The following is a 27,944-nucleotide window of genomic DNA, read 5'->3' on the forward strand; positions in this document are numbered from 1 at the left end:
ACGGGGCAGCGCTCGGGTCGGCTCGGCTCGGCTCGACTCGACTCGAATCCGCTCGGCTCGGCTCGGATCGGCTCGGCTCGGCGGCCCCTTCGTGAGGGAGCCCTTCGCGCCCCGCAGCCATGCACCGGCGGAAGGTTGACAACCGCATTCGGGTGCTGATCGAGAATGGGGTCGCGGAGCGGCAGCGGGCCCTCTTCGTGGTGGTCGGCGACCGCGGCAAGGACCAGGTGAGGCTGTGCTGGGCGATGGTGCGGTACTGAACGGGGCCTCGGGTGAACGGGGGGTGAACGGGCCGCCCGGAACCGGGATTTACCTCAGTAAATCCACGCGGAGAGCGTGTCGTGCCTCAGCCTGGCGGGGGGAACTCGTCTCAAGGCGCAGAATCATCAGGGTTGGAAGGGGCCTCTGGACACCATCTAGTCCAAGGCAGGGCCACCCAGAGCAGGAGCGTGTCCACGGTGGGATTTGAATGTCTACAGAGAGGGAGACTCCACCTCAATGGAGCAGCCTGTTCCGGTGCTCTGGCACCCGCAGTGTAAAGAAGTTCTGACTCATGTTGAGGTGAAAGTTGTGGTTCAGTTTATGGCCATTGCTCCTCATCCTGTCACTGGGCACCACTGGGAAGAGTCTGGTATCATCCTCCTGGCACCTGCCTTTGAGCTATTGATCTGCATTGATGAGATCTCCTCAGTCTGCTCTTCTCTACACTGAACAGACCCAGCTCCCGCAATCTCTCCTCATAAGAGGGGTGCTCCAGACCCCTGAGCATCCCTGTGGCCTCCACTGGACCCTCTCCAGTAGCTCGTTTTCTGTCTTGTACTGAAGATCGCAGACTGGGCACAGTGCTCCAAATGTGGCCTCACCAGGGTTGAGTAGAGAGGGAGGATCACCTCTAAGTGAATTCTAAGGCAAAGGGGCCTCAGAAATGGTTTAGGGGACTTTGCCCTTCAACATCTGTTTGAGAAACACATGAATATTACATTAAAAAAAGCTACAAGCAAATTGGAATTGTTTGGGGATTTTTTTTTAAACTGGGCAAAGTACATTTCATTTTCTGGCTAACTGGAGCTTTTTTCCTATCTCAGTTCTGTCATCAGATGTTATGGGTTTTGCCCTCAGGTGGTGTTTTATGTACAAAGTCATCTTGCAGATGTCATCACACCAGGACCTGGGCTGGACCTGCTCAGTAGCGTTGTATGGAAGACATGAACCACTAGATTTCTCTTTAGACTCTAGACTTGTGTTTTGTAAGTGGAAAGGGGAAGAATGGCCTAGCAAAGCCATGATATTTTAGGATAAGTTGGTTCAGGTAGCTCCAGTTAATGGGGGAAGGATAAACTAGTCAGAAAAAAACTTAAGAAATAGAAATTAGGTGGCTTTACAAGAAAGTTGTCATAGAATCAACCAGGTTGGAAAAGACCTTTCAGATCATCAAGTCCAGCCATTCCCCAGCACTGCAACTGCCACTAACCCATGGCACTGAGGCCTTGTCTACATGGTGCATGAACGCTTCCAGGGATGGTGGCTCCAGCCCTGCCCTGGGCAGCCTGTTCCAATGACTGAGCACCCTTTGGGTAAGGAACCGTTCCTCAGCTCCATCTAAACCTCCCCTGATGCAGCTTGAGGCCGTTTCCTCTTGTCCTGTCGCTTGTTCCTTGGGAGCAGAGCCCAGCTCCCTCCTGGCTCCATCCTCCTGTCAGGCACTTGTAGAGAGTTGTCATTCGTTTACTGCTCAAGTGGATGGGTGAGTTCTGGTGGGATATCTCTTGAGTCTGGTTGTGTTCAGGATTTTCATTGATGAGTTGAATTCCAAAGCAGCAGGAATGTGCAGGATATGAAGCAGTGAGGTGGGATGCCATATCTGCTAGCAGATAAAGATTCAGAAGGAAATCTTGTTAAACTGTAGAAGTCTGAAATACGTTGTGCAAAATCTCTATTGAAGTGACAAACAGCAGGAACTATATTTAGCCTGGAATAATCTATTTCTGCAGTTGTTAGAGTTCTGCCAGAGCGCTAAGGAAATGGTAGGTGTACTTTGGTGTCTTCAATGTCATACAGCTCTGGAGAAGGTTCCGTTGCACAGGTCTGTGTAAAAAGGAACATAACCCTCACAACATGTCGAGGGATCCTTCTGTTTTGCAAAGGGCTGCTTGGTAAACACCTATCTGTAAAATCAAGTAATGAAAAGAATTTTGCTCTTCAGTGTTATCTGATGAGCCCAGTTGTTGATGACTGTTCCTGTGTTTTGGCAGGTGGTTATACTCCATCACATGTTGTCCAAAGCAACGGTAAAGGCCAGACCCTCTGTCCTATGGTGTTACAAAAAGGAGCTGGGCTTTAGCAGGTAAGATACCTCCTGTGACTTGTGCTGTGGTCACTGCTCTGTGTGAAGCAAAAGCTCTGTGTCTGGTCTGCTGAGTGTAGGTTGTGTGATTTGGTTGTAATGAGAACCAGCATTAGTTCTTGGAGGAGCTACAGGAAGTTTGGTCTTCCAGAACTAAAACTTGGTTACTGTAATAAAGCTGACACCAGCACTAGGTACCTCTGGTTTCCTTTTGGAGCTCTAACACTAATTCAGTTGTCCTGGGTCAATCTCTCCCTCACCTTTTGAACCTCAGAAGGCCCAAACTTTAATTCCCGAGCTTCTCAGCCTCAGCCACATTTAGGACTGAGTGCAGAGTAAGCATTGGAATACCTACATTTTGAAAAAATGCTTAAATTTTAGTTCTTAGATTTGTGTCATTCTCGCAGTCTGCACACAAAGGCAGTTACCTGGCGCTACTTGATTCTGACGAAGCACTTTGGTTTCTTGCAAACCCAGCTGATTCTGGGTGATATTCACCACGCTGGGCTGATGGCACTTGGGAACACACCATGAAAGCAGCAATTGTGATATAAGATAGACATGAACCTAGGCCTGAAGGCGCTGTTCTCAAACCCTTTTCCAAGACACTTGTGTATAATTCTGTTCTCTAGCCACCGGAAGAAGAGGATGAGACAACTGCAGAAGAAGATTAAAAGCGGAACTTTAAACATAAAGGAAGATGATCCTTTTGAGTTGTTCATAGCAGCCACAAACATTCGCTACTGCTATTACAGTGAGACTCACAAGATTCTTGGCAACACTTTTGGCATGTGTGTACTTCAGGTAAGGAGTCAACCTTTTGACTTAAAAGGGACATTGAACAAGTATCAGTGGCTTTCAGTGTAAATGCTGCCGGAGCAGTATTTGTTGCTTCTGTTACTTAAATTATGACGGTCTCATGTATCTTTTACAAGTTTTGTGAGAATGACATAGCCGTGTTGGTTGAATTTTAATGAGACAGTGGTTAATGCAGACGTTAAGCGTGAGTTAAACTTTGAGGAATAATGTTTTTAGTCTTTCTGTTCCTTTTAGTAGGTGCTGGTTGCACTGATAAACTCTTGGCAACTTCAGAGTTGTATTTATTTCCTAGGATTTTGAAGCCTTGACTCCAAACCTGCTCGCTAGAACTATTGAAACAGTAGAAGGTGGTGGAATTGTGGTGATTCTCCTGAGGACTATGAACTCACTGAAGCAGCTCTATACAATGACCATGGTATGTTCAGCGTTATGTGTCTCTTTTGTTTGAGCAGGTACATCGTGGTGATGCTAAGCGGGTTTATTCTGCTTTTGTTACGGGCTGTGATTTTCCTTCCATCATCTTCCATGCTCCTTCATTCATCTGTGATTAAATATCTTATGCTTAGACATTTCTGTGTCTTGAAATTACAGTTACAAAGAAGAAAAGGCTGTCATTTAGAAATCCAATTGGGATATTTTGTTTCACAATAGTTTTGGAAATTATGTATTCTGTCTGCGCATGTAACAGCAAGTCAAGTAAGGAATAGGCCCTTTGATGGTTCTGTGACCTGTTGCTAGGTAAAATGAGCTTCACAATTACTGGATATTTTTAGAAACAAATGATTCACACTAAGTATACTTACACCTAGAGAAGGAACCGTTTCCTTTAATAATAATGCCAGTAAGTGAATTAAAGCGATAGGCTATTTTTTCTTAGCATCTCTGAAGTGTTTGAAATGTTCTGTACCTGGCAGAGTTGACCTTTAAGTTGGGCAACAATAAGTAAGACCATTGTGAAGGAATTGGTGGGTAAAGTATATTTTTAAAAAGTATTTGGAAAATGCAGATGTTTCACAACAAACAGAAAATCAGAATCCTGCCTGGGATGCAGTGTTAGTGGAAAGGGAGAGTAGTCCACAGGCATGGAAGAGCATCCCAGACTGGTTTGACTTGGAAGGGGCCTGACAGCTCATCCGGTTCCAAACCCCTGCCATGGGCAGGGACCCCTTCCACTAGAGCAGGTTGCTCCAAGCGCCTGTGTCCAACCTGGCCTTGAACACTGCCAGGGATGGGGCAGCCACAGCTTCTCTGGGTACCCTGTGCCAGTGCCTCAGCACCCTCACAGGGAAGAGCTGCTTTCTAATATCTCATCTAAATCTCCCCTCTCTCCATTTAAAACCATTCCCCCTTGTCTTTACACGTCCTTGTCAAAAGTCCCTCTCCAGATTTCTTGTAGGCCCCCTTTGAGTGTGATCATCCAGCCAATTCCTTATCCTCCAGGTGGTCCATCCATCAAATCCATGTCAAGGTACCATGAGTAATGATCTTGGACATAACCACTGTTACTGCTGTTCCTTCTTCAGACTGACTCTCTTTCTGTTTCAGGATGTACACTCTCGGTACAGAACAGAGGCACACCAGGATGTGATAGGACGGTTCAATGAGAGGTAAGTTATTAGGAGTGTAAAGGGTCAGAGCTGTACGTCCAAGGAAAACAGCTGGAACAACATCTTGTATTCATATTAGGGAAGCATCCTGTAGGTATGCCTGGGAATAGGGCTTCTTGGCTGCTTCAGTGAAGTTCTCATGTACTGTTCTGGAAATGAAGAGTTTGTTGTTGGAGGGATTCTATCCAGAGTTTTGGCATGTGTTACAAGGGATATATGAAAATAGGCCCAAATTTGCAAACTGTTCTGAGTTCCTTTCTTGAAATGCTCTGTGGAAACATGCTTCAGATGCACCAAAGTTCAGACACTGAACTACTGTAAAACATAAAACTGATGAGTGTAGAGTATTCTGTATGGTTGTAGAAATGTCTTGTTCTCCCTGCTTTTGTTGTATAGAAGCAACAGCTTTTACTGAGTGAGCCCTACCTCCAGCCACAGGAAAATTGCAGAAATCAGTCTTTAGTATGCAGGTGGTTACGGGATGTCAGAAATTAGGATGAATAACCAGCACTGAGTGCAGTCTTTGGGGGCCGCAGCTACTGTGGATTCAAGTCATACACTTTCATGCAGCTGCCTCCTGTTTAAATGATCTCTGGGTGTATGATCTTCAGTTAGTCTTCATTGGAGACATCCTGGTAAGAGGATACCTGTTTTGTGTGAGTGATCCTGATTTTATGGTAAGAGGCATATTACCAGCTGTAGCTCAGCTGTAAGTAGCTGTAGCTGTAAATACTAGGTCTGGGTTTAGCAAAGAGCTTAAATTAACTACCAAAATTCAGTTGTGTTACTGGTGTTTTTACTGAGTCACCTTTGCTTCACTGCTCAGGTTCATTCTGTCTCTGGCCTCATGCAAGAACTGCATTGTGATTGATGATCAGCTCAATATCTTGCCCATCTCCAGTCACATTGCGAATATCACACCAGTTCCACCACAGTCTCAGGTCAGTAACCAGTGTCAGCAGTTTTCCTTGGGAGAAATTGGTTTAACCATGGTGTGTTAAGGAAGCTTTCTTTTCACCCTCCTTTCTATGAAATCATGGTCTTGCAGAGAGGAATTAGAATATGCTGCAGAAGTTACAATTGGTATGGGTGAAGCATGGGAAGTTGTCTTTTTCCTTTCCTTTTCCTTTCCTCCTTGATTTTTTCCTGTCATAGAGTTTTGTGTGTGTTCTTGCCTGTATTTGTTGATTTTGCTCTGTTGCTGTTTAGCCAAATGAAGTGAAACTATCTGTGGTTGCTGTTTCAGAAGGGCATAGAGAAATTTCAAGCTGATGGGCAGTTGGAATGAGGCAAATAAAAAGACCTTTTGATGGTTGGAGGGTGGGGAAACACTTCAGAAATAAGCATATTACAAGCTCAGGAGACCCCCCGACACCTAAAAGCTGTGGTGGCTGTTTCTGATCTACACATGCCACATCTCAGGAAGTATTCACTGAATATAAACCAGACATAGTTTGCACTGTTAGAAATACATCCTTTTCTCACTTTCAGCTGTAGACAAAGGTAAAATTGAACCAGTTTTAGACAGAAATCTTTAAGCTTTTGAACTGTTTTGTGTGGCTTAAGAAATACCAACTTAGATTCTGTCAGAGATGGTAAAAACACTCTAACAGAGCACTGATTTTAAAAAACAATTCCCCCTTATCATTAGAATAATACTGACAGGAGCACAAAGGCTTATTTGTTAGACGGATAGACTGATGCCTTTGGATTTTTAAGTGTCAATAAGGAAAATCAGAAATAATTCCCATTTAAAATGAATTGCTTTTGCATCCAAGTTTATTGTGTGGCTTTGAAACTCTTACATTGCTTTGAAAATTGATGTATTGCTGCTGCAGTAGTTTTCCCCCCTGCGTGGCAATATGTACCCCTTCTGTGACAAGTACAACACAGATCATACCCTGAGGACTGAAAAAAGAATTAAATTCTTCAGAAGTGGTCCCTTCTTCCTAGCAGTGCTGTTCTCCAGTCACCATGTACTGAAATATCCTTTCTTTGGTTTCTTCCAAGCTTGAGGGAGGCAGGTTATCCACATCTTGTGTAACCATTCTCCTGAAGATGCCTTAAAATTGAAATATTTAATGTGTAATTGTGCCCAAGTTTCCTGTTTGTGTCTTACAGGAAGATAGCCTCCGGCCACAGGACATGGAACTGAAAGAGCTGAAGGAGAGCTTGCAGGATACACAGCCTGTAGGAGTTTTGGTAGATGGCTGTAAAACCCTGGATCAGGTTGGTGTGGTGTTTACCTCTGAGATACTCTGTGCTTGACAGGTCGCCTTAGCGTGTCTCTTCGTGCATGTGATCAAATCTGAGTGTGAACAGTGATGGATCTGGGCTTAGAATTTCCTTGAAAAAACAATTGGAGATAGCAGCTCAATGGCAGTGTCAGTGATTTTTTTCTTGAAATTGAGAATAAGTGGAAGGAAAAGAATGGAGACAGGAAGCTCATCTGGAGAAGTCCACATTTAAAAAGGTGATGAGCTCTCAGGGATTGAAATAAGCAGGAAACTTAACCTGAAGTTTCTGTTCATTTCAGTTTCAAATAGGAATTGAAAACGCCTATTGTCTTTTAATATGGCCCTATGCCTGCCTCCCTTACATATTTTTTACTCCAGTTTGAAAATCACTGACTAGTGTAAATGAAGGCCCTCTTGCAGTTACCTTTCCTGTTTTGGAAGTATCCACTGAGAAGCTGCAGTTCAGCCTGGTGGCTCCCAGAGCTGTGTAGTGCTTAAGCCCTTTTGTAGTAGGTCTTCTCACTGCCTGGATATGTTCATCTGCCTCCTATGAGAGCAGTGTGCCTCTTCCCATCTTGGTGAATATGCTCTGTGGTCAATGGGATTGGGGTAGTAATTGAGAGTTGCTGTACTGGTTGTTGATCTGTGTTTTGACCTGAGTAATTTCAAGGACTCGGTGGGTAGAGATTACCACTTCTTGCATGTTATTCATCTGGGTTTTAATGTTCTGCTCTCCTATCTTGTCTTTTTCTTCCTTTCTCCTGTTCTAGGAAAGAGCATGTGTAGTAGTGGTAAGTGTAAGTAATGCAGTTTAAACACAGCTGATGTTTGGTTTCCATTTTTTTTTCATCAGGCAAAAGCAGTTCTAAAATTCATTGAAGCCATTTCTGAGAAGACTCTACAGAGCACTGTGGCATTAACAGCAGCCAGGGGACGGGGTAAATCTGCTGCTTTGGGACTGGCTATTGCTGGAGCAGTAGCTTTTGGGTGAGTAATTCCCCCCAATCTCCCAGGCTTGATGTGCAGCCATGAGTTTAAAAGAAAAGATGACAGGATCTGAATATACCTGTAATATATTCAAGTACTGCATCCCTCCTTTTTATTCTTCTTCTATCTTTTGATTGCTGCATACACTGATATTCAAGTTTTTCTATCTTACAGTAATAAAACCCCCTCAATCTTTAAAAAGCAAAATAATCACACATAATAAATAAGTGGCTAAAGGAATCTGCTGTGGTTTGGTTAATAGGTAAAATCAACCCCTCATAGAGAGAAAACATTCTATTTAGTATATATACATACTTAGTGTCCATACTTAATATGTATATGTAAAATTTGTTAGAAAAAGAGTTAAACTCCTGCTTTATTTTTCTGTGCAGTTACTCCAATATCTTTGTCACATCTCCAAGCCCCGATAACCTTCACACTCTCTTTGAGTTCATCTTTAAAGGCTTTGATGCGCTGCAGTATCAGGTAAGGAGGTTGGACTGTTTTACAGTACTTTCACAGCAGTCCTGTTTTAGGAGGGGTTTTGCATCTCATCTGGTTTTTTTTGCTTACATATATCAGCTACCAGCCTTTTGGTAGTGTTCTGCAAAAATGAATCATAGTACTGTTATGTTTCCTTCTCTATTTTTAAGCTGGGTAAATCAGTTTCTTTGTAAAGTAGTTTTTAACATAAGTAAATTATTTCTCAGTTCTCAGACCTCTGAAGCTTTTGTTATATGAGTTTCTAACTGGAATCTGAAATAACTGTGTTGTCTTAGTGAGCTTATTTTGATGATAATAATAAACAATATTTAGATCTTGGCTTGTTCCTACTGTTTAACAATGTTTTCTTTCAGGAACATCTGGACTATGAGATTGTTCAGTCTTTAAATCCAGAGTTTAACAAGGCTGTTGTCAGGGTGAATGTGTTCAAGGAGCACAGACAGACCATTCAGGTAACTGGCTTCTTTTGCACTCTTTCTTGTCTACTTTTTGTTCCTAACTGTTGGCTGTACCCATGCTTGTTTTGACTGTAAGCGTGTGCATTTTATGTGATGTGTAACTGTTCTGATTGATTTTGTTTTAAAGCCAGACTTTTTTTTCTGGTGAGAGACTTTCACAAAATATCTTGCTTCTTTTCATGAATAACTTGTGGGTTACAAAGCTTCCTTAATGGCTTGTGGGTTTCTTCTTAAAACAAAAGCAAGGGAAGGTGAAAGAGACAGTGAAGGAAGAGCATGTGTTTCTAGTGATGAGATTTCCTTCATTTTTATGATCTCTGCAGATAAGTTTGTGTGGGAATGCACAAAACAAGATGTGTGACCCTTGTTAGGGTAACATGGACCCTCTCCCAACTATTTGTTTTCATGTCTCCATCTCTGGCTTGGTGGTCCTGGAGAACAGGGACCTAAAACAGCTTTTCAGGGCATCAATTCTGCCAACTCTGACATCTCCCTAATTCCCAGATGAGCTGTTGTTGACAGTGATGGTGTAATCTCATTCCCTGCAGTACATACACCCTGCTGATTCTGTGAAACTGGGTCAAGCTGAACTTGTTGTGATTGATGAAGCTGCTGCCATTCCTCTGCCCCTGGTGAAGAACCTGCTGGGCCCTTATCTTGTTTTCATGGCTTCTACAATCAATGGGTAAGGTTTGAGCAGCAATTTTCTACCTGAGAAAGCAGTCGTGCAAGTGTCAGTGGACCATTTCTTATCTACAGTCCATTTTTTTATTACACTATTACATCAGGTCATGCTAATTCTTGATCTGTTGTGGAACTGCTCCTTAAAATAATCAAGAGTCAGTTCTTGAACTTGCTGCTTTCCTTTTCTTATGGACTTGCACCTTCTCTGTTCTGCTGCAAGGAGTAAATACATAAACAGAATTCTGTAGTCTGCTAGGAAAGAGGGAAGAATCACATCTTCCTTACTGTATGGTGAGACTGAGAAAGTGACAGGCTAGGCTGCCCTGTCCTACATGCAAAAGAATATAGAATCATAGAATAGTTAGGGTTGGAAAGGACCTTAAGATCACCCAGTTCCACCCCCCCTGCCATGGGCAGGGACGCCTCACACTAAACCATGTCACCCAAGGCTCTGTCCAGCCTGGCCTTGAACACCACCAGGGATGGAGCATTCACAACTTCCCTGGACAACCCATTCCAGTGCCTCACTACCCTCAAAATAAAGAACTTCTTCCTTATATCTAACCTGAACTTCCCTGTTTAAGTTTAAACCCATCACCCCTTGTCCTGTCACTGCAGTCCCTAATGAAGTGTCATTCCCCAGCATCCTTATAAGCCCCCTTCAGACACTGGAAGCTGCTCTGAGGTCTCCACGCAGCCTTCTCTTCTCCAGGCTGCCCAACTTCCTCAGTCTGTCTTCATACAGGAGGTGCTCCAGGCCCTGATCATCCTCGTGGCCTCTGGACTTGTTCCAACAGTTCCATGTCCTTTTTATGTTGAGGACACCAGAACTGCACACAGTACTCCAAGTGAGGTCTCACGAGAGCAGAGCAGAGGGGCAGGATCACCTCCTTCGACCTGCTGGTCACGCTCCTTTTGATGCAGCCCAGGATATGGTTGGCTTTCTGGGCTGCAAGCATCAAAAGGATTCTCAGAGGTGGTTGAGGCTCTCACAGGGCTCTGGATGGCAGCCTAGTTCTGTCCTGGAGCTTCCCCATGCTCAAGGTTCCTGTTTGGTTATTTGCTCCACACTTTTGTCTTCTGCTTTTCAGGTATGAGGGTACTGGTCGATCACTGTCTCTAAAGCTCATTCAGCAGCTCCGTCAGCAGAGTGCACAGACCCAAATCACCATGACAGCAGAGAACAAATCTACAGCTACAGCTAAACTTGCCTCAGGTATTCCATTGTGGTCTGCACTGGTGCATGATTGTAATCTTCAGTGCTGCTGCTGGCAAGCCCTGTGGGTATCCCATGTGTCCATGTACTTTGCAGCTGGAGGGTAATGGTATGGGAAAATGAAGGAATTCTCTGTTTTTTCCTCATGATTTTCAGCTGTAAAGGCTTTTAAGGGATGAAAGCTGTGTGAGTAATGATGTTCTAATCTGGGAGACCTTTAAAGGACACTAATCTTACTGGATTCTTTGCTAGCTGTAACTTCCAACACTAGATGCTCTTCTCTGAAATGTCTTTGCAGCTCGTACGTTGCATGAAATCTCTCTCCATGAGTCAATCAGATATGCCCCTGGAGACCCAGTTGAAAAGTGGCTGAATGATCTGCTGTGCTTGGACTGTCTCAACATCACCAGAATCATCTCTGGCTGCCCACTGCCTGAGGCTTGTGACCTGTATCCTTACTCAGGTGTTGTGCTCTCATCACAATATGCTTGCAGATGAAGGCAGCTTTTGCAAGCTGATTAATAGTGGGTTCTCCAGCTAATGTGATAACCTCAGCACATGATCTTTTGGCAGAAATCTATTAAGACCACACTTATGGAGTTAAGCTCTTACTACTGCCCTTTAAGACTGGTGGTGTGTCTTACTAGGACATTACCAAACTCCAGTTTTACTGCAGAGATGATCCAAAAGAAGGGTTAAATGAAGGGAAATCCTTGCTAGAGTTATAAAAGGATTAGCTTTACAGTGGGAGGATGTGAAGGCTATGAATACTGTCCAAAGTCACTCATTCTTGTGAATAGAACTGTAGAGTCTAAGAGCACAAGCCAGCATAGAGCCCAAGGCTGTACTGAAAATACTTCTAAACCAACAAGGAGCTTTTGCCTTGTTTCAAAGGGGTTGTTTCCTTAACCCTTGTGGTTAGATATTATGTAAATAGAGACACACTGTTTTGTTACCACAGAGCATCAGAAGTTTTTCTACAGAGGTTGATGGCCCTCTATGTGGCTTCACACTACAAGGTAAAGCTCGTGCTACTTCTGTCAAAACTTCAGCTAGGAATGTTATGGAGGGAGCAGTGTTTGTTATGACAGTCTAATTGAATTGGCCTAATTGAGGTTTCTGAACAGCTTCAGTTGCTTCTTATATACAGATCTGTATTCTTCTTTCTCTGATAAAGAAAAAAGGAGAGAACTTTCCCTTGGTCTTGGCTGAATATACTGGGTTTACAGATATCTGGAATATTTTTGTTTTGAGAAATTGTTGACTGAGTTCTAGGTGAGCCTACAAACTTGTCAGAACACTATCAGTGATGAACCTCTTTTGCAGTTCTAGTAGCCTCAGGTTAACCGAAAGAAGAGTACCATTGTTCTACTGAAAAGAGTAATAGCTCATCTCAAGGTTTCAGGACCATGGGTGACTAGTAAGTCACTAGTGAGTGGTGAAGTCCATAAATACTGAGTACTAAACATATGACACTTAAAATTCTTTAAGGTTTGGTAGTTCAAGAGATAAGTTGCTATATAAAAATAGAAAGTTCAGTTGTATACATATCAAAACAAGAGGTTTCACTTGAGAAAAACAGGTGCTGCCTGGGAGTTTAACAGCCATGAAGTGGCCTGTGAGCTTCTTACCCATCAGTACTGTACTAGTTCCAAGTTTCTTAACAGCTCTAAATTCAGAAACTAGAGGAGCCAGCTACTGATGTTACATTGGACTTTGAAGCTCTTCTTGTGGAATAATTCTTTATTTCTGGTATGTCTTTACTCTCCAGAACTCACCCAATGACCTCCAGATGCTGTCTGATGCTCCTGCCCATCATCTTTTTTGCCTTTTGCCACCTGTTCCACCTACCCAGAATTCATTACCAGAAGTTCTTGCTGTTGTTCAGGTAAGAGAACAGAGTATATCTGTGAAGTGAACTGTACAGTACACTGCCGTGAGACACTATACTCAGTGGAGTATGACAGGAGTGTACTAGCTGGGAGTAATTGCTACCTTAGGCTGAGAAGTCTTCTGAGGAGCTAAACTGCTTCAAGAGATGACTTTGTCCTCCCATTTCAGCTTCCTGCAAGGAAAGTTGGTTCACTGGTTCACTCTGCTAATCCCTTATTTCTAGCACTCCTGTTATTTGCAGTAGGACTGCAAAAATGCAAACTCCTAGGTGCACATGCTTAGAGATATAGGAATATTTCACTCCTTGTCTGTTTGGTATCTGACTGTATCCTTTCTTCCTTAAAAACACAGATTCTTAAAATCAGAGAATCACAGAATAGTTAGGGTTGGAAAGGACCTTAAGATCACCTAGTTCCAACCCCCCTACCATGGGCAGGGACACCTCACACTAAACCATGTCACCCAAGGCTCTGTCCAGCCTGGCCTTGAACCACCAGGGATGGAGCATTCACAACTTCCCTGGGCAACCCATTCCAGTGCCTCACCACCCTCACAGTAAAGAACTTCTTCCTTATATCCAATCTAAACTTCCCCTGTTTAAGTTTGAACCCGTTACCCCTTGTCCTATCACTGCAGTCCCTAATGAAGAGTCCCTCCCCAGCATCCCTATAGGCCCCCTTGAGATACTGGAAGGCTGCTATGAGGTCTCCACGCAGCCTTCTCTGCTCCAGGCTGAACATCTGTGTGAGGCAGCTAGTTAGAGCTACTGTTTATTAAAAGAAAAAGCCCCATTTACATGAAAAATACATGACATTTACAGAGAAATATTGGTGGGATGAGCTTTTATGTTTGCTGTTCATGGACTTTTTGAGACAGCTTTTAGGGGCAGAGCCTGTTGGTGCATATATGTTTGCTCATCATGTTGCAGAGCAGGGGATTACATGAAATGTCAATACTGCACAGTGGGCTCAACACCTGAGTATAAGTTTTGATTCTGCTGTAGTGGGGGAACTGTAGGAGAAAACATTTAGTAATGGTCTTTTACCTTTTCTGGCAGGTGTGCATGGAGGGAGAGATCTCTCGCCAATCTATCATGAACAGCCTTTCTAGGGGAAAGAAAGCTTCTGGTGATCTTATTCCCTGGACCATTTCAGAGCAGGTGAACAATTTGGCTATGTGCTCACACACAAGCTAGATTTCAGTGCTGTTTATTATTTCCAGAGTACCCGTGTGTGTTCCTTAAATTGACTTGTCTCTTCCGCAGTTCCAAGATCCAGACTTCGGGGGCCTCTCTGGTGGCCGTGTTGTTCGTATTGCCGTTCATCCGGATTACCAGGGGGTAAAGTATTTTTTGGAACTCAGTTGTTTTTAGCATTTTAAACTTGGGGACTGAGTCAGCAGCAGTAACAGAATGAGGTCAGGCACACAGAAGTGATCAGATGCCCAGCAGGCTGGGGCATTGCTTTCCCCTGGGAAGTAGCAAACCAGTGCCAGCATCCTGAGCAGCAGTGTACAGTCCAGATCCAGTGGTATTTATTGTGAGATTGACAAATGTTCACACTGGTGTTTGGCATTTTCTGAGTGCCAGAATTAACCACCAAGAATTATTACACAGGCCTAAACTGGGCTCTCAATGTGATTTCAGACATCCAGGTTCTGTAGTGTCCTTCATGGAGTTGCTGTGTAGCAAAGAAAATGTGTTTTTGCAGTGACTGAGTGATCTCTGCACTGATTTTGTTTGCTTACAATGTATTGTTCCTACCTGACAGATGGGCTATGGCAGCAGAGCTCTGACTTTACTGCAGATGTACTATGAAGGCAAATTCCCATGTTTGGAAGAAAAAACAGTTCAAAAGCCAAAAGAAATTGCAACTGTAAGCAGTGAGGTATGGAGCTCAGTACATTTCCTGTGTTTGCTGTTGTGCTGTTTGTCACTGTCTTGATAATAATTTCTCCCTGTAAAGAGGAAATACTAATTTTTTATGCAGGAGAAGAGATGTCATTTTCAGATTCTGTGAGGATTGCTACTAACCCATTTCCACTTTCTTTTTCAGACTGTTAGTTTATTAGAAGAGGTTATGACACCTCGGAAAGACTTGCCTCCTCTACTTCTCAAACTGAGCGAGAGACAAGCTGAAAGCCTGGACTATCTAGGAGTGTCTTATGGCCTAACACCAAAATTACTCAAGTAAGACATTATTCTATTTGCTAGTTATATAATGCAAAAATATGACTATAAATTATAACAATATATATTATTACTATTATTATCCTCACCACCTTCACACTAAAAACTTCTTCCCTATATCTAACCTGCACTTCCCCTGTTGCAGTTTAAACCCATCACCCTTTGTCCTATCACTCTCATCCCTGATGAAGAGTCCCTCTCCAGCATCCTTGTAGGCTTCAGACACTGGAAGCTGCTCTGAGGTCTCCACGCAGCTTCTCTTCTCCAGGCTGAGCAGCCCCACTGTACAGGAGGTGCTCCAGCCTCAGATCATCCTTGTGGCCTCCTCTGGACTTCCTCCAACAGCTCCATGTCCTTCTTATGTTGAGGACACCAGAACTGCCCACAGTGCACCAAGTGGTGTCTCGCAAGAACAGTATATGAATATCTGTATTATGAATGAATATTTTACACCTTGGATATTCTTTTTATCTCTGCGTATTTCACTTGGTTTCTAAAACCATTTCTCCTATAAAACTTGATGTACAGTAGGGTTGATCCTAAGTGCATTCTTCAGGGTAGCTTTTCCTTTGTCTCCTGAGGGCAAACCCATTCACTTCTTGGTTGTCTCTGTGACCCTTCTTAACAGTAACTAGCTTTAATTGCTGAGTTTTGCTGAGAAGTAAGAGCAGCCTGTAAGAAGCAGAGCAAAGTTAAGTACTACTTCCTGTGACCTGTAGAAGCTTGAGCTGCTGCTGACTGCAAAGTTAGTTATTAGTTTCCCAACTAACATAAATGACTTGCACAAGCAGCTGTGGCTACTTCTTGCTTTTCTTACCATGGAGGATCTGAGTTACTACAGCAGTAAATGACTTACTAATTTTTCTTCAGTTTTAGCTCCACCTTCCAACATCATTTTGTATAAAACCATAGAATTTTGTAATAGATGCAAATTTTTTTAATATTATCATATTCTATAAAACTATCTTGGTTCCTGAGACTTTCTCAGCCATAGACTGGGAAGTTATGAATCCACACATAGTTTGGGAGACAGTTTCAAAGTAATGCAAAATTCTTCCTGTTGCTAGCTTAAAAACAAAGCAGTCATTTATCACCTAAAACCTTGGCTCCTTGCTGGCATACCCCCGCGTGCAGAGGACCTAGGGTGCTGTACTAGAGATGAGATTGAGTTCAGAAGTGGTAAGAGCAGTGGAGGCCAGTTTGTGACTGACCCAGTCAGTTACTATATGTTACAGCTCTGGTGTTTCAGATACAGGGGCTGTAGCCTGCTTTGTTCCATGGTGAGTGTGCTGCAAAGTTCATGCCAAAATGTCGTGGTAAATTGTCATATGCCAAAATGTGATAGTGAATATGGCTGCAAAGTTCATGCCAAAATGTGATGGTGACTTATTCAGCTATGGAGGAGAGCATCAGAAATGAATGGTTCTTTTGAAATAGTCTCAATCTTTGCAAATTATAAAGGAAATGGCTCAGATGTCTTTATTTGAATGATCCCTCTCAGGGCAGAGAGGGAGAATAAAGGGTTTTACTGCTTCTTTCTTTCAGTTATTTGACTGTTAGCTTTGTGGGATAGATAAAAAAGGGTGAAGAGTGGGATAGGGTACACTCTAGGGTTTCCTGCTGAAATCTGCAACATGCTGCACAGCTGATGAGTGAGTAGTCATCCCATGGCCTGTGGAGGTAGGCTGCCAGTGACAGTTGTTCTGGAGCCTGGCTTCTTTCTTTTGTCTGGGATGCCATATGTTTGGTCTCAGCAGGTCTTCTTATACTAGTCCTGGGCAAAACGAATTGGAGGAGCAGTTCACAACTGAGATGCAGGAGGATGGAAAGGGAAGCCAGCAGGATTTTGCTGATCAGTCTGGGGTTCTCCCTGGTCCACAAGTGACTATTTGCAACCTGGAAGTTGCCAGGGAAAATCATCAGTCTTTGAAGTAACTGTAAATCCTCATCCTCTCCCCAGGGCGTCCCTTAGGAGTCTGTGGTATTATTGGTCAAAATCTGTCTTCCTGTTTCTAAGGGAGGCCTTGGAATCGTGTCAAATGCAATAACTCTTGTGTCATGTCTGTCAGTCTTTGAAAGTTTGTTCATTATTGGTCATCATTCTTCACTCCTCTAAGTTAGAACCTCAGCCAGTTTGATTGCTGCCACTACTTTCTGTCTGTGTTCATTAGTGGCAGGCTGTCTTACAGACTTCCACTTACTTTTCAACAGTTGTTCTTGCATGGTAGATAAATTGCATTTAACCACAAGTATTACTGTAGGTTCAACAGCTCTGTCGTTCTCAGTGTGTTTTCTCTTTTCCATTTTCCCAGGTTTTGGAAACGTGCTGGATTTGTGCCAGTTTATCTGAGGCAGACACCAGTAAGTAGCATATTGTTTCTGAATGAAATCCAGCCCTATTGAAATCACTGGGCAGCTTTCCATTAGCTTCTGTGAGAAGTGAGTCGGTCAGGAAAGTTTCCTGAGGCTACATCTGGTGGTTGGTTTGTGATCCTTTTTATTCTCCAGGCTTATAGATAACTAAAGGAGTAAAGTTTTAGGGTTGTAAATGTGTAGTTTGCACTTAAAAAATACAGCTTTTGAGGGTTAATAATGTGGTTATTGGTAAAATACACAAGTGGCCCTTGAGCAGACCGCTCTTGTGTTTGTAAGTGTTTACAAAAGATAGCACTAGCAGTTATAGGACTTTTGGGGAGAATTTGTCTCATGTAATTGCATTTTTCTTTTGTTTTTCTGGCTCTTGAGATGTATCTGGAATTCCCGAAACTGGTGACTCCTGGTTACCTCAGGAAGCTAAAATCCCTCAGCATTGGGATTTCCCAGATTCTAGGAGCTCATAGGTGTTCCATGAAGGAGTGGTGATCAGTAGCAGTGGATACATGCATTCTTGTTGATTTAGAAGACCTTTGTCTGCATCAGTTGGGCACAGAGTGCAAAAGGTTCATGGGCAGGATGAGTGATATCAAGGATGCTGGAGAGGGACTCTTCATCAGGGACTGCAGTGATAGGACAAGGGGTGAAGGGTTTAAACTGAAACACGGGAAGTTCAAGTTAGATATAAGGAAGAAGTTCTTTAGTTCTTTACTGTGGCGAGGCACTGGAATAGGTTGCCTAGAGAAGTGGTAAATGCTCCATCCCTGGCAGTGTTCAAGTCCAGGCTGGATGGAGTCTTGGGTGACATGGTTTAGTGTGAGCTGTCCCTGCCCATAGCAGAGGGTTGGAACTTGATGATCTTAAGGTCCTTTCCAACCCTAACTATTCTATGATTCTATATATTATTTATTAGAATGACCTGACTGGTGAGCATTCATGCATCATGCTGAAGACACTGAACGAAGAGGACACTGAACAGGAGCCTTGGCTTACTGCCTTCTGGAAAGGTAATTTTGACTTTGCTAACACTAGAGAATCTTTAGGACTATTTATTCTAGAGGTCCACAGAAGCTGTTTATTTTATCATTTTGTCCTGTAGATTTTAGGAGGCGGTTCCTTTCTCTGCTTTCCTACCAGTTCAGCACATTCTCTCCTTCGTTGGCTCTGAATATACTGCAGAACAAAAACATCAAACAGCAGCCCCAGCCACGTGAGTACCCTGGCACATGATGTTCAGTTAGATTGCAGTTTAAAATCCATGTATATGTTTGTGAGAGTTCTCAACTACAGGCATTGTGTGATGTCTCCCGTGAAGTGCCATGAATTGCTCTTGGTCAGTCATTGTGTTTGTTCCTATTATCCAGAATAATGCTTTTATTTCTAACTAAAAGCTAAGAGGACATTTCCTACCAATGGAAACGAGGAGTGGTGAGGTTTTGGTGTTTTGTGGGTGTTTTTACTTCTTTGCTTTCTTGAGCAAAGATTTAAGTAACTCAAGATTTTGCCTGGCAAAATCTTGGAGCAGATTCTCCTGGATGCCATGCTAAGGCACATGAAAATCAACAAGGTGCTTGGTGACAGCCAGCATGGCTTCTCTAAGGGGAAATCCTGCCTGGCCAATTTGGTGGCCTTCTGTGATGGGGCTACAGAACTGATGGACAGGGGTAGAGCAGTTGATGTCATCTACCTGGACTTGGGTAAAGCGTTTGACACTGTCCCACACGACATCCTTGTCTCTAAATTGGAGAGACGTCAATTTGATGGATGGACCACTTGGTGGATAAAGAACTGGCTGGATGGTGGCACACAAAGAGTTGTGGTCAATGGCTCAATGTCCGGCTGGAGACCAGTAACGAGTGCTGTCCCTCAGGGATCAGTGTTGGGACCGGTCTTGTTCAACATCTTTGTCACTGACATGGACAGTGGGATTGAGTGCGCCCTCAGCAAGTTTGCCGATGACACCAAGCTGTGTGGTTCGGTTGATACCCTGGAGGGAAGGAATGCCATCCAGAGGGACCTCGACACGCTTGTGAGGTGGGCTGATGCCAGCCTCATGAAGTTTAACCACGCCAAGTGCAAGGTCCTCCACCTGGGTGGGAGCAATCCCAGGCACAGCTACAGGTTGGGCAGAGAAGAGATTCAGAGCAGCCCTGCGGAGAAGGACTTGGGGGTGTTGGTTGATGAGAAAATGAACATGAGCCAGCTTCAGTGTGTGCTCACAGCCCAGAAAGCCAACCGTGTCCTGGGCTGCATCAAAAGGAGCGTGACCAGCAGGTCAAAGGAGGTGATCCTGCCCCTCTACTCTGCTCTTGTGAGACCTCACCTGGAGTATTGTGTGCAGTTCTGGTGTCCTCAACATAAAAAGGACATGGAACTGTTGGAACAAGTCCAGAGGAGGCCACGAGGATGATCAGGGGACTGGAGCACCTCCTGTATGAAGACAGGCTGAGAAAGTTGGGGCTGTTCAGCCTGGAGAAGAGAAGGCTGCGTGGAGACCTCATAGCAGCCTTCCAGTATCTGAAGGGGGCCTATAGGGATGCTGGGGAGGGACTCTTCATTAGAGACTGTAGTGACAGGACAAGGGGTAATGGGTTAAAACTGAAACAGGGGAAGTTTAGGTTGGATATAAGGAGGAAATTCTTTGAGGGCGGTGAGGCACTGGAATGGGTTGTCCAGGGAAGTTGTGAATGCTCCATCCCTGGCAGTGTTCAAGACCAGGTTTATGAGGGCTTGGGTGACAGGGTTTAGTGTGAGTTGTCCCTGCCCAAGGCAGGGGGGTTGGAACTGGATGATGTTAAGGTCCTTTCCAACCCTAACTATTCTATGATTCTAAAATTAGAGGGCTCCTGACTGTAACAGCTAAATGCATGACAAAACATGGATGGATACTGACACCTGTCAGATCCAGTATGGAATTAAAAGGGAAGCCTTGAATAGCAAGGGTCAGTAGGCCGAGCAGCTTGCTCAGGGTCTTAGGAAGAACATTGTCATTAGAAATTTGGAAGTTGGAATGTGATGTCTTTCTAAAGAGTGAGGCTTCACTTCAACTGCATGCTATTGGGGTCAGTCCAGCACTTGCTGAGGGAAACAGGCAGTATAAAAAAAGGGGCCAGACAAGAGAGTTCTAACAGTCACTTCTGGCTTGAAAGCAAATTACTCTTTCTCAATATGCCCTGCAGAGGGGAGTCCTCTTGAGAGAATTTGGTAATCTCTCTTGTGGGGTTTTAGTATTTGTCTTGCAGAAAGAGTTTTGGTTGCTGCTACAGGGGTACAAAGAATCATCTTGTAGCTATCCAGGATCTCAGTATTCAAAGAGCAGTCTTGACATTGCTGTCTTTTTCTTGTACCCATCAGCCATCAGCCGTGCTGAATTAGAGTCAGTTTTCATCCCATATGACCTGAAGAGGTTAGAGATGTACTCTCGCAACATGGTGGACTATCATCTCATCATGGATATGGTACCTACCATTGCCAGGATGTTCTTTCTCAACCAGATGGGTGATATCTCTCTCTCTGCTGCACAGTCGGTATGTATCACTGTGAGAACAAGCCATGCTTCACCTCTCTTTGTATATATACTTTTGGAATAGTTTCCTGTTTCATGTCATCTTTAATAAAAGACTTAGTTTCAGTTAATTGCTTCTTTTGTAGTCCTCTTCATGATTTCTCCTGCTTATAGTTTTATTCCACTTTTATCTGTACTTCAGGAGAAAGGCATTTGTCTATACTAAGTGTGGAGTGGCAAATGCCATCTGCAGAGTAATTCAGGGGTGTTCCACTGCATCTGAGCAAAGCTTTAGCTCATACCAGAGAAGCCTTGTATTACTTGAGCAGAGCAAGGACTTGGTTAAATGTAGGGAGTGTAGAGAGTAATATATATTTGTATATGCTCTAAAATCCTCTATAACTGAAATACATGTTGTTTCTTCAGGCCCTTTTTCTAGGGATTGGCCTACAGCATAAATCTCTAGACCAACTGGAAAAGGAGTTAGAACTGCCCAGCAGTCAGCTGATGGGCCTCTTCAACAGGATTATCCGCAAAGTAGTGCAGGTAATGGCATCATGAAGAGGCTTTGACTTAGTTGTATTGTACCAGTATCTAATTCCAATACTGAGCTCAATCAAAACTGTGTATCTTTAACATGCCCCCAACAATTGACTTCAAATTTCTCTATAAGATGGGAAAATCCAGTGGAAAGATTTATGGCATTTATGTAGTGTTTTCCCAAATAATAGTGCTTATGATGTGTATGATAATTTATTGAGTAATGTGGTGAGTTATCAAATAATGAGACGGACAAAATACTTGCAAACTGCTTGCAATTGCTTACTGAGCTTAGGGCTTCTAGTTCTCAAGGTTCAGGATACAGTAGTATAGCTGGTGCAGTCTGTCGTAGTGGCTCACTGGAGAGGTGACTTCCTCAGCATAACACCCTTGAAGAAAATAACATACAAAAATACATATGCAGCTTTTGGCTGCAAATATTACTCAAGTGATGCTGTGTTAATGAAGTATGTTGTAAACTACGAGTACTCTACATTTATGTAAATGACATTGAGTACTGACTGATTTATTTTTATACTCTTTATAAAAGCTCTGTATCATTCTGCCTTCAGGAAACAGCCTTGAGCTTTTTATTTCAGTATGATGGAATGTATGCTTCAGAAATAAACAACCTGATAGCATTTGCAAGGTTAGAAGAGTTTCATGGGGACAGACAGCATTTCCTATTTATGTTAGAGCAATAACCTAGAAGAAACAGCAAGTCTTACATGTGTTGGTTTATTTCATTTTCAGTTGTTCAACACAGTGCAGGAAAAAGCTGTGGAGGAGCAGATGGCAGCAACAAAAGATGTTGTAATGGAGCCAACACTGAAATCTTTAAATGATGACTTGGTAATTATGAACTTTCTTCTTGATACATATGTGAGCACTTCATGGAATTCCCTTGAGTGTAGAAGCCTTGTCATCTAGATTTTCTTGGATGGAAAGAATTCCACATCACGTCTGTCACATTATGGCAGTTGAAACCTGACAGCTTTGTGTTACATGCTTCTAGTCATGCTTTGTTAATTTGCAACATGGATTTTCTGCAGAATCTACCAAGATGTTTTTATATATTACACATGTATGTATACAAACAACATGGAAATGAGGTTATATAAAAGTGTGAAGCTTTTCAGGATCATCTGGTATTTGCTTTAGGGCATGTACTTCTCTTTCAGTGGGAAAGGCATTTTCCTTCCATTGCATTGTTGTGCTTAGAACTTAATGCATCCATTGTACTGTGCTGTTGTAGGAAGAAGCTGCGAAGGAATTCCAAGAAAAACACAAGCAAGAAGTGGGGAAGCTGAGGGAAATGGACCTTACACAGTAAGAATTCATCCATTTTAGTCTCAGATCCAGTTTTTCCCTGATACCTGTTTGAATGCTGGGTCACGAGCACAGTGTGGTGCACAAGGCTGTAGCTGCAGTATCTCAGCCCATCAGAAAATGAGAAATAGCTGTGGGTATTCTCTGTGGTGGCCAGGTAAGATAAGGAGATGCTGCTACACTAATGAAGACCTTGGGTATTGTGTGCCTGACAGCCAATGACTTAGTCTTCATGAATCAGCTCTGTTAGCAGCTGCTTTGTTTCACACTCAAACCACTCTCTGCAGTATGAATTAAATTCAGTAATAACTTCAGTTCAAGGCCATTCGCCTCTTCACCTCAGTGCATGAAATTCATTGCCTGAGAAGTGTGTCATACTCCCAAGAGTGAACTTACCAACTTCCCTTTTTCTGCTGGCAGTTTGAATGGAAAGCAAAGGTTGTAAGCTGGCAAATCACAGCTGATCAGAGTGGAGCTGTCTGTGGAGCTGTAGAACTGAATTGCTGTTAAGAGCTGGGGCTCTTGTTGCAGTCCTGCAAATAGAAGATGTGCTGCAAACAGGAATGCTGGATCAGTCTTCAGCTCTCTCTCAGTACCACTGGCATGAGTTTGAGCACATTAGTCTTATTCTCCTTTGTCACAGCAGTAGCTCTATGTATCTATGTGTCATTCTTGATCTTGGCTGTGTAGAGTATATATATTATACATATATTAGTTATATAGTTCTGTAATATGGAGTAGTAAAGCAAGCTGCCTGACTGCAGGCTGTTTGTCATTTTACGGTCTCCTGTGCTTTTAGAAATAGTCATTCCTCAAACCAGGATGCCCAGGTCCTGTTGTCTGCTATCCAGCTTAACTGTGTGTGCAACTCAAGTGAAAACAGTACCTGGCTAATTTTAATATTCTTTAACCAAAAAACCCCAAAACATCAAAACCTCAAACCAACAGAAAAAGAACAACCAGCCAGAGCTTCTTTTACTAACTACAGTGTGCATTAATGTTTTAGTACATTACATTACTACAAGATGCCTTTTAACTGCTGTAGAGCTGGGCAATTTGTAGGCTACTGAGCTGCTGAACCAGCAGTTTACTTGGAGTGTCAGCAGATGTCTCTCTTTCTGGACCATCAGGAGTTATACATGCCACTGGTTCTCTCCCTTCTTTCTCTTCTCCCACTTTTTGTCTTACAAATCCTATTTACTATATTGACATCCTAGGAAAGTTGTCTGGTTTGGCTCTAGAATCTGCTAAATCTGAGAAAAGGAATAAAAACTTCTTTCAATCTTTGGTTGCCTGTTTGAAGAGAGGATGAAAATGGATGTGATTTGAAGTGACTTGCAAGTAATTCACATTAGGAAGACAATATAACCGTCATTTTTTAAGTTTTAATTCCATTTTTTTAGTGTTGGTGGCATTACATATCTGTTTGTCATTTTGGACCATGTTCCCTTTTTCCACCCAAAAGTAGATTCCTGTTTTCCATGAGAAGAGGCAGACAAAAATCCATTTTGAACACTTTTCAATACAGGTTATAGAAAACTAATAGAAGAGACAGAGCTGTTCGGTTTGGTTTGAAAAGGCTTTGTCCAGTATTGTTCAGCCTCATGTGAACAAAGGCCAGTCTATTCTAAACCTGTAAGAACTTGAGATGGAGAGCAACCGCTCCATTTTGTTACATGACTGCTTTGCCTAGTTAAATTTGTATGTGATTTCCAAGGTACTTGAACACCAGAACATGAGCTTATTTGAATAGCAATTGTTGCCTTAATTTCTCCTTTCAAAAGAGAGCTGCAGGTCTTCAGCTTTTCCCAGGTTGACGCAGAAGAACTGCACAATTCAAGCTTACTGCTGGTCTAAAAGAAGCTGCAAATTCAGTTAACTTTCCATTATAAACCACTGCTTTTTGCATCCTCTTCCTTCACCACCCCAACCATCCTTCTCCTCTTTTTTTTTGAGGGGGGAAAGAAGAAAAAACCTACAAGCTTTTATAAAGAAATCTATAGTGAATATAGATCTGATTGTGGTTGTCAGGCTTAAAGCTGTAGTGATGGAAGGTTAAGAAATTGAGTGGGCAAAGGAAAGTGTACTCCACTGCTATGGGAAGTATAACCTCTGTGGCCTCATTTTTTGCTTTCATAACAGATGTTCTCTACTCAGCCCTCTGCTTTTCTGAGGAGAGGCTTCATAAACCGGTTTTGTGATATTTACAATAGGGCATGTTCCTGAGAGAGCTCCACTTGACCCTGACCAGCTTTGCAGGGGGACAGTGTTTGGTTGCTGTTGATCTACTTTGGACTGAGTCTGCTGAGAGTCATGACAAGCTATTGTGTATCCCTTTGCCAGTCTAGTTTTGTCTGTATTGCCAAATACTGGTTTGGTTGGCTGCTGAGGCTTTGTTTGTCGAGTATTGTGTGCCTGACAATATAATCCCCTTATTTTTTTCTTTTTGGCTAGCAATTTTACTTGGATTTTCCTTTACCTTTTTCACTTAGATACATTATCCGGGGTGACGATGAAGAATGGAATGAGGTGCTGAGCAAAGCAGGACAGAACGCTGCTCTCGTCAGTTTGAAAAGGTGAAGAAAGCTGAAATGCTCCACTGCTGTCTTTATTATAACATTTATCCTAAGAGTGAAGCTAAAGAATTAAATGCAGATAAAGTGAACTTAGTGTCCTTGATAGATTCCCAGTTTTCCTGGAAAAATGAGAGTGTAGATTCTCTGTTGCTCTGTAGTCCTGTTGTAACGTAACCTAGTTGCTTATTTAACTTTCTTCTGTTGATATGGTTAAGTCTTGATCCTGATCATGCACAGAAGTTGGTACCATCTCTCCCTAGAGTCCCATTTAAAGAACAAACTCCTACCATGTACCTGTCCCATTTGCTGTGGTAGCTAATGGGTGGGAGCCTATGGTTGTCCCGTGGGAGAAAATGGGAATTTGGGGAAAAAGAATTCTGTCAAATGTGAGCTTAAGCCTGCAAAATATGGAGTCTGTGGCTCTGCAATTCCTTCCTTTTCATCAATCTTTCTTCTGCCTTGCCCAGCTTGGAGCCTTTCCACATCTTTTCCTTGGGGACTTAAGAGTTGAGACTTGCCTGTTTGCTTATTTCCCCTTCCTGGGGTGCCTGACAGCTGAAGTAATTATGTGATCTCTCTTCCACCCGTTGTATATTCATAGTTGTTTTCATGAATGCTGGAAGCTGCGAGTTTCCAGAAGCCTTACAGGAATGAGAGACCTTTGTCAGTGCTTACAAAGACTGGAGCTCTGTCATGTTTGCTAGTGCAGGAACAGAGCTGTGTACTTAAACTTGTCAGTGGTAATGCTTTTTTCTAGGTACTCTAAATTCCACATGCTTTATATGAATTGCCTTTAGGTCATATAACTTAAAGTCTTAAAAAGCAATGACAAGAGCTAAAAGTCAAGACCTTCTGGGATTCAAATTGTATTACAGCATCTGAAGGCACTAAAAAAATCTAGGGCACACTCTTGTTTGTGCTTTCTCTAGCACCAGCTTAAATGACCCAAGAAATTGGAAGTATTTTCTCCCAACCACATTTCTATGTAGACCATTACCCCCCTTTTACAACCAGAATTTCCCAGCTGGATGGGAATCTGGTGTAGTTTTAACAGATATTTTGTTCCTGTTTCCCAGTGAGAAGAAGAGAAAATTAGAAACAGCAAGAGGACCCAAGCAACGGAAGAAATTGAAAAAGACTAAAGATCTGAAGCAGAAGTGGAAGAAATGACTTTAGAGCCGATCAATGAACTTGTGAATTAACAAGTGATGGGTCTGTACTTAAGAAGTACTGTTCTCCTTTCAATCTAAAGACTTTCCTTTCGGGGGTGAAAGCTGAAGGGAAGGAAAAGCCTTAGAGGCATTTTTAAAGTGTGTGTATATGGGAAGCACAGTGACACTGCCAGGGCACAGTCTATGAAGAGAGTGTGACTGCAGAGCTTGAGTGTGTGACACACTGGGATGTTACGAGGGTGCTTTAGCAGCTACAGAGATTCCATTCCAAGAGGGCAGATCCACCTATAAACTTCCCCACATCTTACCGCTTGGTGTCTTCATTAAAAAAGAGTTTGGCTAACAAAGGATGGAAATGTGTTAGGCTTTGGTGTGTGACTCCACTTTTAGCATTGCAGCACATCTTGATACCTGCAGCTGCTGGTTCAGTAGTGCTGCTGCTCCTTTGTAACAGGAGGGAGATTTGCTGTGAACTACAACTGACTTTTTATTTGGGGCTGGCTATTCAGTGCACACTGGCTGTGTTGTCAGACTCATGATCCGAGCCGTCCTCACAGGAGCTCAGGGTATACAATGAATGCTCTAGTTTGGGAGGTTGTCTATAGTTCCTGCTCACTGTGCTCCTCAAGCAGCTGTAATAAAGGCGGTTCGTTTGCATTCACACTTGCTCACAAGGCCTCAGCATTCCCATAGCTCAGTAATTTACATTTCCTCATTCTCAAGCAGGGGAAGCTGCTTTGGCCTTTCTGTCTCCCTGCTGCCTGCTCCTCTAGAGCTGCTGCTTGGCTTTGGTGGAGTATTTTTGTTAAGGTTGCCAGGAAATCAGCACTGTTATACTGATACCTGGTCTTGGTGATCTTCTCTTTGAGCTCAGGGACCTGCTGAGCAGAGAAGCCACTGAACTCTCCAGCTCTGCCACTCAGTGGCTCCTGCTTGGCAATAACTGAGAACCAGTCTGGAGCTGGGGCTTTTCTGTGCCTGCAGAACTGTAGGTCTAGGTCTGCTGGCTGTCAGGCTTCAAAACCAGGGCAAACCTTTGACATAGAATGTCCCTGTCCCAAACCTGGATACCCTGGTGCACTGTCTTGATGTTCCAGCTTCATGTCCTAGAGGCTTGGGGCAGAAAGATTTACGTACAGCTGATACTCAGCTGCATTGTATTTACTTACAGATCTAACAGCTCCTTTTTCCAGCAGTTCCTTGGGGAAACAATTTCTTCTTGAGTAAAGACTATTTCTTCACTAGGAGGCTGTTTTGTGAAGCAACTGTATTAAACATGGCCCTTGCACAACACAGCCTGTGTGTATCTTGGGTTAACAAGCCACTGTGTGAGAGGTAGTAGCAATAGCACATCCCCCTCACTGGGCACAGCTGAGCCCTGAGAGGGGAGACCTGCAGCTGCAGCCCTTAAAGGCCTGATGAGGGGCCCCGTTATCCCCAGCTGTGTGAATGAGCAGCACTGGCAGCCTGCCCTGAGCGGGCTCTGAAGAACTTGTGAAAGGAGCAAACAGG

General features: G+C 43.2%; 1 protein-coding gene across 1 annotated transcript; it reads left to right on the forward strand.

Moving 5' to 3' along the window:
- NAT10 (N-acetyltransferase 10) lies at positions 1 to 27,093 on the forward strand. Its single transcript, XM_062621955.1, has 28 exons — positions 1 to 227; positions 2,253 to 2,344; positions 2,977 to 3,148; positions 3,456 to 3,578; positions 4,709 to 4,770; positions 5,597 to 5,711; positions 6,892 to 6,999; positions 7,861 to 7,994; positions 8,387 to 8,480; positions 8,852 to 8,950; positions 9,505 to 9,641; positions 10,732 to 10,856; positions 11,155 to 11,305; positions 11,779 to 11,875; positions 12,628 to 12,744; positions 13,807 to 13,908; positions 14,014 to 14,088; positions 14,519 to 14,635; positions 14,804 to 14,937; positions 17,250 to 17,298; positions 18,224 to 18,317; positions 18,410 to 18,520; positions 20,665 to 20,837; positions 21,242 to 21,361; positions 22,109 to 22,207; positions 22,611 to 22,684; positions 25,177 to 25,260; positions 26,337 to 27,093. Exons 1-28 carry the CDS (start codon positions 120 to 122, stop codon positions 26,428 to 26,430), a joined length of 3,060 nt encoding a protein of 1,019 aa, XP_062477939.1. The 5' UTR covers positions 1 to 119; the 3' UTR covers positions 26,431 to 27,093.
- Positions 27,094 to 27,944: the final 851 nt, after the last annotated feature.

Source organism: Pezoporus occidentalis, unplaced genomic scaffold, assembly GCF_034315485.1.
Source record: "Pezoporus occidentalis ecotype Australia unplaced genomic scaffold, CSIRO_AGI_Poc_V1 ctg236, whole genome shotgun sequence".
Taxonomy (NCBI): domain Eukaryota; kingdom Metazoa; phylum Chordata; class Aves; order Psittaciformes; family Psittacidae; genus Pezoporus; species Pezoporus occidentalis.

What these genes read in the sequence shown, in the direction of transcription:
- NAT10 (XM_062621955.1), top strand. Translation starts at nt 120, where the DNA reads ATGCACCGGCGGAAGGTTGACAACCGCATTCGGGTGCTGATCGAGAAT. An exon ending in TTGATGCGCTGCAGTATCAG is followed by an intron (nt 8,481 to 8,851) that starts GTAAGGAGGTTG and finishes GTTTTCTTTCAG; the next exon opens with GAACATCTGGACTATGAGAT. An exon ending in CTCTCTCTGCTGCACAGTCG is followed by an intron (nt 20,838 to 21,241) that starts GTATGTATCACT and finishes TTGTTTCTTCAG; the next exon opens with GCCCTTTTTCTAGGGATTGG.